We start from the raw sequence: 9,426 nt of genomic DNA on the forward strand, positions 1-9,426 counted from the left end.
GTATTGAATCTTTATTAAATTCCAAATAATGAATGAGAGCTTTGACTCCACAGTATTGCATATATCCCCCTGGTGAAAAGGTGATTTAACTTTCAAGGAGTAGGAAAGCCACACGTGTGCTAAGTGCACTTTCTACTTCTGTTAATTGCAGTAATCAAGCCTATTAATGGTCTAAAATAAGGATTCTCATACTTTTTCATCACATGACCAAGAAATGAATAGTTGACACACACAAGACAGAAGTGACAGTTTTTGCTTGATCTGGCCTCTGAAAACTCTACAACTGTTACCAAACAGAAATGCATGTCTGAAAAGTGCTTTAAAAGGACTCTATCCCACAAAAATCTGGACCCTGAAGACATTTCAAAACAGAGCATTTTTTGTAACTTCTGTCTGAGCTGCTTCCTAGCCTGTCACTGGTTTCAGAATAGGAGGGGGGAAAGAGAGTGGAGGGAGTTTGGTCTACATTTTTTTCAGCCCCAGCTGGAGGTTGGGGATGGGTAGATTGGAGCCAGCTGTGAAAACCCAAAAACCAGTTTCCTTTGCTCCCTTTCCCCCCTCCCATTCTGTAAACAGCAAGGGCTGGGACAGAGGAGGGGCTATTACCAGGGCAAACCAGCTGCAGGCTGAAGCCAGCAGTTAGATTCCTCCTCCCCCTGGAATCAACAGTGAACTTCTGTTTGGTCTGGGAGATTGTTGTAATTCAGAACAGTTCCTGCAAAGTGCTCTGAGTTACAGCAGGGAGCTGCACTTCTGTTTGTGAGCAGAGACTTGCCTTCTCACTTATATTTGCATGTCATCTTCCTTCTTGTTTACAATTGCATTACATCCCTTTAGCATATTGTCATTGTGCAAACTAAAAATGTGTATAAAGTCATTCTAGATATGAGATAGCAGCTGCAGCAGAATGGGCCTTTCTGACACTATGCTGTGGGAGGATTTATATGAAACTGGCAACATCTTACATAGTAACTAGGTTCATGCAGTGAATAGTTAACAAGAAGTGAGCCCATAGTTCAGAATAAAGTAACCAAAGACAACTTTTAGGCAATGAGCAGCAGTGTGAAAGTGAGTACTTTATAAAGAGGAGAGTCAATGAAATACAAGACAAGAAGGGAAAATAGCAATGACTGCAGTGGAGAACAAAGCACAGATGCCCCAGAACCTTTTCCTCTGCATCACAGGAAATCTTAGTTTTTTTTGACTGTTTGAGCTTTCAGATTTAGAATGACTCTATAATTGAAAACAATGGCCCAGGAACAATAGAAACGGTTGTTTCTAACTGAGCCTGTAGTCAAAATGTAGAAATAGTATTTTAATATCTTTATGCCTCCTTTCTCTACATCTGACCAGGCAGGCTGTTGCCTAGAAAATCTTTTGCTTGTCTGAACCAGTGAGTCTGTAAGGAGCCACCTGCCCTACCTTTTGTCTTTTTTATGCCTTTCTGATACTTGTGCCAGATAAGGGCAGTTCATTCATTCCTCATTGTAAGTCAGAAGAGCTTCTGGGAAGGTTGTGGAGCACGTGCAGAGTGTTTCAGTAGGGTTTATTCGGCTGCAAGATGGTATAGACTTGGAATAACATTTCCTGGAAGCCCCTGCCCTAAAACTGAGTCCCTGTGTTCGTTACCGTTTTGCTGCCCACTTCCCTGTAAGGGACTCCTGTAAGGGAGCAGAAGAGAGCTATACAAAGCTCATCCTTAAAGGATCCACAGACAACTGAAATACCCTGGGATCACTATTTTGCTACATTAAGTTGCTGCCTTCAATCAATGAGTACTAAAGACATCAGTTGTTTAGTACAATGAACCAAAAAATAGTGCAATTTTGGAGTTTAAATGATCAGTTCTCACTGTCCAAATTAAATTTTCTTCCACGTCATATTTAACTTAAAAGACTTGACATCTTTAAAACAAAATACCATCTTTTGGTGCATTTTCTATGGGTCTTTCCTGCTCTTTTTTCTCAGAGTATCTTGCATGGTGATAGAAAAATATAATGATGACAGTGGCGACATTCAAAAGAAGGATAAGCAGCATGATCCAGTATGAGTATCCATAATTACTGGTGGACTTTTCATATCCATTTGTAGAAGATGTACATTTTGAAGCCAACTTTACTGACAGCTTGTTTGCCTCTATATTCACTGCAAATAATATCATGGCTAGAAGAATGAAGATGCCTAGAAAATATAAATACAAATGTTACAGAAAAGCATTCTTTGGGTAAGTTTAGGCAAATACAATAGTTCTATCATGTATTTCAGTCGAGAAAGTTACATCCATGTGAACATTTTCAGATTTTTAAAAGGAGGTTGCATAGCACAAATCTTGCTCTTGGACATTGTAGGTGTATATAATATTTTCTATTTGAGCCATATATTCAGTTTCTGTTGATGTCAGTGAAATTTTGCATTGGAAATATATAGTGAGGCTCCACAAGAGTTAATACATATGAACTGGAAATCAGAACCCATTTTTTTCACAGACTTAAAACATATGTTGATGTGGTGGTTACCTTAGGACTTGGCTAAATAGTGTTAGAGTCTGAATGTGTTATTAATGGTGTTAGGAATATTTTTCTTGGAGCTATATGGTGCGTCTACATGAGACACTTCAAGCTCAGTAGGCTAATTCTACTGCACATTAGCACAGTGGGCAAAACCTGTGCTAATGCGCAATAGAACTGGTCTCCTAGCATCACCTAAAATGCATGCACTGGTGCTACTGTGCAGTAGCACCAGTTACTGTGTGTTTAGTTAGTACCTGTTATTACAGGTATTAAACTAAATGTGCAGTAATCACTGTGCATTAATGCACATGTAGATGTGCCCCCTAATAAACTCCCCGATTCTAGTTCTTTACAGGACTTAGCATTAGGGCTGTGTGAGGCTTCAGACAGAGCTTTGGATCCAGAGAAGCTTTGGACGCTTTGCGGTCTGAAGCAGCACATCCGGGTCCAAGCACTAGCCTCATTCGGCTTCCCAAAGCAGTTCGGAGCTTCCGAAGAGCTTCGGAGCCACCTCGGAGCTGCTGGCCATAGGATATAATGGGGAAACAATAAAATATCTATAATTTTGATGTTTCTCGTCTGATTTAGATGACATTTTCAGGAATGGTATACTCTGCAGAGAAGCTGAAGTCTGCCAAGTTTCAAGAAGGTCAGTGTAGGGGTTTGGGAGAAACAGCACCCCAAATTCTTGAAAGCAAAACTCATGTCAAGTCTAGGCATTACAACATAGTGGGGTGAAAACAGCAGGGGTGGTGGCTCTTTCTGAGGCCACAAAGCCTGCCAAGTTTCAAGAAGATAGGTGAAAGGGTTTTGGGGCAACTGTACCCTAAATTATTGAAAGCAAAACTCCTGTCACGTCTATGTGTTACAGCACAAGGGGGGTCAAAACTGCAGGGCTGGTAGCTCTTACTGAGGCCACAAAGCCTGCCAAGTTTCAAGATCAGTGCAGGGCTTTGGAGGAAACTGCCCCTCAAGCTGTGGACAGCCCTGCAGTTTTGACCCCCCTGTGGTGTGACACACAGCCATGACATGAGTTTGGCTTTTAAGACTTTGGGGTACAGTTCTGCCCAAACCCCTGCACCGATCTTCTTGGAACTTGGCAGGTTTCATGCTTTCAGCAGAGGATACCATCCCGGCATGTTTCATCCAAATTGTACAAAAAACCCCACAAAGTTATAGCTATTTAATTGATTCCCCATTATACCCTACGGCCGGATCTCTGAGGCAGCTCTGAAGCTTCAGCTGGATCGAGGCAGTAACCCAGTCTGGAGCTCCAGATCAGATCGCAGCCATCTGAAGCGGCTGAATCCGAAGCCGGATCGGATTGCTGCCGACTCACACAGGCCTACTTAGCATGTTGTTCTTCCCATTTATATTGCCTACTGTATTTTTACATCCTTCCCATACTTGAATCACCATACCTCTACCTACAAGCCTCAATGATCAGAAAATCTTCTGAGGGTGTTATAGAATTTGAAGATCAGTAGTAAGAAATCAACAGGCTTTAAGGAATGATCATGCTATGTTCACCTGTGAATATGGCTTCATTTAAAACAGTAGCTGTTTTCCAGAAACAAGATGTCAGGTTCTCTGAAGTAAATCAGTATAGCTCCATTGACATCAGAGCAGTGAAGCTCGAGTACACTAGGAGAGATTCTGTCCCAAGATCCATACTGCTTGAGAGGGATTTCCCAGATGAGTTTCAAAATGCTATTTAGTGTAAAGCAAAAGCAGAGGTACCCAACATAACAGTTTTGCACTTGAAATACTTTAGGAGGCTGAATCTCTAATACTGAAGCACCTTGTAATCAGATATTTTTCAGTAACTTCTCCAAATCCAAAGCCTGCTCTTAGGGGAAGCAGAATCCTCTTGAGATAAATTCAGTTTGAGAGATTGGCTTATTACAGTAGCAAGATCAGAAGGATAGTGAGGTACGTTAAAGGAAGCCAGATGCAATGGGTGAATGACGGGTTATACCTCCAGGGAACTGCTTGCAGGAGTTCAACTCTCTACTAATTTTTTAACTTAGGGAATATTTTATCTTATTATCATCTGTGAAAGCATTTTTCTCATAAAAAAAAAAAAAGAAAAAAATGATCACATTTTCACAATGCTAAAACCTCATATGTATTCTTTGGATTAAAACTTAATTGTTTCATGTATACGTTGGGCTATTATGTCTTTGCAGACTTGAGTGAAATAACAAGGTGTAGCACTGCACAGGACTTTAAGGCTAAGTACAAAGTTTCAAAAAGCCTCAGGCAGAATTGGTTCAATCTTTGCAGGTTTTTCTAAGCTGCATAGATTGAATCGATAACAAACTGAACTGATGTTCAGTGTTTGGGTGGCCAAGACAAGCAGAAGCCTGCACTGGCCCAGGCCAGGAGCCTGGGGGTGCTCATATGCATCACCCCTCGTGGTCAGCTGCCTAAGGCTGCTAAACCCAGCCCAGTGGCAACCCAGGCCTGATTGGCTGCTGGACACCCGCCACCTCGCCTCGCTGTCAGCTGCAGGGAGGGGAGAGGCAGTAGAAAATCCCTCCCCTGCCTGTGCCTCTGAGAGGGAGGTGGGGAGGGGAAATGCACCACCCAGCCCTGCCCCACAACGGGGGTCTGCCTAAAATGGGAAAAGACCGTACTGGGGGGGCTTTTCACCACCCCACAGCCTGGCTAGCAGGGCTCTGATTGGCTCAGCCCCACCCCCTGCCCAGCCCCACACCTATGAGAGGTCATCCAGCCTGGCACCAGCCCCTCCTACATTTGGGGTCTGCCTAGCATAGGAGAGAGACCCCACTGAGGGGGTTTTGCTCCCCCACAGCCTAGCTAGCCAGGCTAGGACCAGCTCAGCTCTGCCCTCTCTTCAGCCCCTGCCTAAGAGAGGCACAGGGCAGGGTGAATGCAATGGCTCAGCTGAACACTGACCTTCCCCCAGCTGGGGGGAGCCCCCACTGGGGGCTTTTTGCTACCCCACAGCCCAGCTCACCAGGCTGGCATGGGTTCAGCCCCAGCCCCTCCCTAGCCCTCCTGCCTGTGGCCTTTCCTCCTGTGTTCGATTGCCGAGCTGGGGGGGCATGGGGGGAGGGGGCCCCAGTGCTGTCCCTGGCAGACTTGGAAGTAGACTGGAAGTACTTCCAGTCCACTGGGTTCACTGCCGAGCATGTGGACAGCCCCCCCCCCCCCCACTCCTGTGGGATGCTCCATGCGCCCCAACATTTCAGCATTCAGGAGTCACACCTGGTACCTCAAGATATATAGATAAAACTTTTAAAGTTGTGTTTGTGTCTGAATTGCTGATTCTCTGAATCAGCATCAAATCTTCAGATCCATATTCGGCTGAATCGATTCAGGGACAGTGATCCGAATCAATGAATTGAATCACCTTCCCTGATCTGGGCCAAAATTGAATCGAATATGGCTCACTTCGTACACCCCTACAAAATACCTTTAAAAATATGTGCCTTAGTTACTTCTAATACCTTCATTTTCCCGTCTGGGTTTCAGTAGTTTAAAAATGGTCAGATTATTCAGATCTCTGATGACATGTATGCACCCAGTTGCATTAAATTATATTGTAAAAGGCTATTTCTGTTCATTTTCATTATTGCAATCAGTGAACCCACTAACTTGCTGAAAGGTGGATTAATTTAAGGTAAACAATAAATTTTGCAATTTCTATAAGAGGTGGGATGTTTCAATATCAGTTTGAAAGCCTAAATAAATGGATACCATCTTTCAAATGTTGTCAGTTTATAGCATTTCCCATATCATATGGGAAATAATCCTTGCCCATTTTTAAAATTCATAGGCAAGCCATATTTATACATGGCTATGGAAAAGATTATGTTTGCTTGCTGTCAGCATAGATAAAATCAAAACTCCTTTATTGCCCCCTCCCCTCTTTTGGTAAAAATGGGTACGTGAGCATGCATCTACAGTAAACTCTCTGGTAACCAGCACCTTACAAGCTGGCATGCTCAGTAACAGGCATGCCGGCTTGTAGGGAAAAGTGAAACCAGAAGTGCCCACCACATCACTTCCAGTTTCCCTGAGCCCTCATGGCCCGGGGCAAAGCAGCCTGCGCTGCCAAGCCCCCATGGCCTGGGGGCATAACAGGTTGCGCATGGCTGTGAGGGGCCTGCCTCCCTGTCCCACAGGGCCAACAGGGCCCGTGGGAGGGGCAGCAGTGCCACAGGAGGGGCGGAGGGACGCCCTAGACGTGGCAGGAGAAGCAGCAGCTGGGGCTGCTCAATGAACCAGCATATTTTGTTATCTGGCATCCCCATTCCCAGGGGATGCTGGATAACAGAGCTTTTACTGTATTAATGAATCAGGAGCTATAATCTGTACATACAGACATATCTATTAGATACGCTGCACAAGTTATCTTTGCTCCCCACAGCACAGTGGAGTTTTGACATAAATAAGAATCAGGATATGTATACAAAGTGTATTATAAAATTTCTACCTGAAAACCAACTATCCAACAAAAATGATTAGGGGCCTTGAAATCAAGATTGGGGGAAAGGGTTAAAGAACTAGGGTTATTTGGTCTGGAGAAGAGAAGACTGGGGTGGGCAGGGGTTGATAGCAGTCTTCAAAAACCTGAAGGGTGATTACAGAGGATGATGATGGACTTCTCTCTGTGGCTATAGGGAACAGGACTAGGAGCATTGACTTCAAGCTCAGCAGGGGAAATTTAGATTGGAGATTAGAAGGAACTTCCTAATGATAAAGGTGCTCAGGCATTGAAACGGGCTACCCAGAGAAATTGTGGAATTCCCCAACCTCCTTAGTTTTCAAGAGCAGGTTAGGCTGACACGCAGCAGGGTTGGTTTAGGCAGGAATGATTCTGCCTTGGAAAGGGGCTTTCCAGTCATACTTTCCTGTGATCTAAAATAACATACCTTACATACTTACCATTTAGGGAATTCCAGGTGTAGATTCCAATAGGCCCCAAAAAAGTCTGATAGGGATTACATACAGTGTTACTACACGTAAATCCAGAACTCAGAAGGGAGCTGAACAAACTGAGAATCAGGAGGAAGATGATCACAATGTTCACACTTCTTGCTTCCACATTATCCAATTTATCTAAAACTGAAAGAAAGAGTTCAGTATTAATACCTTAACTTGAACCTAATGATACAGGGAAGCGGTCCCAACTAGGGTCTGCCTAGACAACTGCTTAGAGCCAGGGTAGCAGACAGGTTACTGATCCAGCCTGGACCCTAGTCTTCTGACAGTCAGCTCTTGGCTTAGTTGGGTGAAGGTCTGTGTCCCAGTCCTGAACAGCTACAGCAGCCTCACCCAGGCCTCCTGGCTAGAGACTGAGGTCTGAGTAATTGCTTCCTGTTCCTAATTCCTTTGGCTTGTGGTTCTACCCAGGGTGACTGCCTATGCCCTGGTCTGTTACAGAACTTGAGTTCCTGACCTGTCTGTCTGCTGCTTATTCCATAAATCTAACTGGAACCCTTTCTTCCCTATCATTGTCTCTTATCTCTGGAGTTGTGACCATTTAGGGTCAACCCTGAAGGCCTATATCTGGGTCACACTGCTGATAAGCTTTGTGGTTCAGGCATTTCCATGAGAAATTTGGGTTCAACTCAAATTGCTTGCTCTGAGATACAAGGCTTGTCTTCTAGCTTTATTCAGTCTTCTGCACCAGTAATCCAATGCCTAGGCTATAGGGTAAAAGGTACGTGGACCTACCTCCACCATGCTTTGTGCCTAATCTTTGCCTCAAAGGGTGTGTCTATACGTTGCCCTACAGTGACGCAGCAACATGCTACATTGCTATAAGGTGCCCTACAGCAACGTAGTGATCAGGTGGGTCTACATGTGATTGGCAGCTACATCGCTGTATGTGGTATACAGTACTGCTATGGCAATGTAGCGGGAAAATCTAACAGTGTAGTATATGCACAGCACAGTAACTGCCCGTACTGCATCATGCTTTTGTACTTCCAAAAGGAAGTACTAAAACATGGCACCATAGCAATGTCACCATACAGCGACATGTAGACGCACCCATTGTGTTTTAAAGTAGCCTAGTTTTTCTCTGCCTAAGGAATTGAAGACTGGTGGATTTCACTCACTTCCCAAAGAAAATGAGAAATGGGAATCGGCCATCTAAATAGTTATGCGGCTGCTTCTGAGAATGTTCATTGCCCCATGTTCCAGCCAAGCACATAAGGAAGGGTGAGAATATAGGGTTGCAAGAAAAGAAAAATATGCAGGAAGTGGTGTCCGTTTTTCATAAAATACCTGTTTTGAAGACTAATAAGCATTGTTTTCTAGACTTCCTGGCAGTTTTGTGGCTGCTGTCAGGTGGAATAGGATGGCACTTAGTGACTTAGACACCTGCAAGCCACATTAAGTACCACTTTTGTTGCAGTTGTTTATTTAAGGTTTTAGTTAATATGTTATAGGTTACTTTTCTCTGCTCTTTATTTTTGAAGACTAAAATCCCATATTTTATAACTGGAATAAACAAAGTAATCTACAAAAACAGATTTGGTCGAAAATAATCGGTATGAATCTGTATTTATATTAAACCCTCTACACATTTATGATATAAAACAATCTGAATGTGAGGGATATCAATCCACCTGTGGAGTCCTACCTATTTTCTTCCACATATTTACTTGCTTGTTTGTTTTTACCTCTGATTGCTCAGATCTCTTTAACTGTGCCTGGCCTGTCACAATATGTTGGTTCTAGAACTCAGTCCGGCTCCCTTTTTAATGACCCTAATTTTCTATTGACTTGAAAGGGCATTGGTTTGGGCTACTTTGCCTTCATGTGTCTTCTATTTTTAGTGCTATCATTGTACATAAACTGAAGATAAATAGTGTGTTTTTTCAAAGTATATTATAATCTGACCCTCTAATCCAGGCTTGTCCAACATGCGGCCCAC

General features: G+C 43.6%; 1 protein-coding gene across 1 annotated transcript in view; it reads right to left on the reverse strand.

Moving 5' to 3' along the window:
* Nucleotides 1–778: 778 nt before the first annotated feature.
* Nucleotides 779–9,426, reverse strand: part of CLRN3 (clarin 3) — an 18,411-nt gene continuing 9,763 nt past the window's right edge. Inside the window, exons 2-3 of the mRNA XM_019502995.1 lie at nucleotides 7,428–7,607; nucleotides 779–2,181 (exon numbers count right to left, since the gene is read on the reverse strand). Of these exons, the coding sequence (XP_019358540.1) occupies nucleotides 1,907–2,181; nucleotides 7,428–7,607 (455 nt within the window). The 3' untranslated portion in view covers nucleotides 779–1,906. The remainder of the gene's footprint in view (nucleotides 2,182–7,427; nucleotides 7,608–9,426) is intronic.

The sequence above is a fragment of the Gavialis gangeticus genome, unplaced genomic scaffold (assembly GCF_001723915.1).
Source record: "Gavialis gangeticus isolate Ggan-Ray unplaced genomic scaffold, GavGan_comp1, whole genome shotgun sequence".
NCBI classification, from domain to species: Eukaryota; Metazoa; Chordata; order Crocodylia; family Gavialidae; genus Gavialis; species Gavialis gangeticus.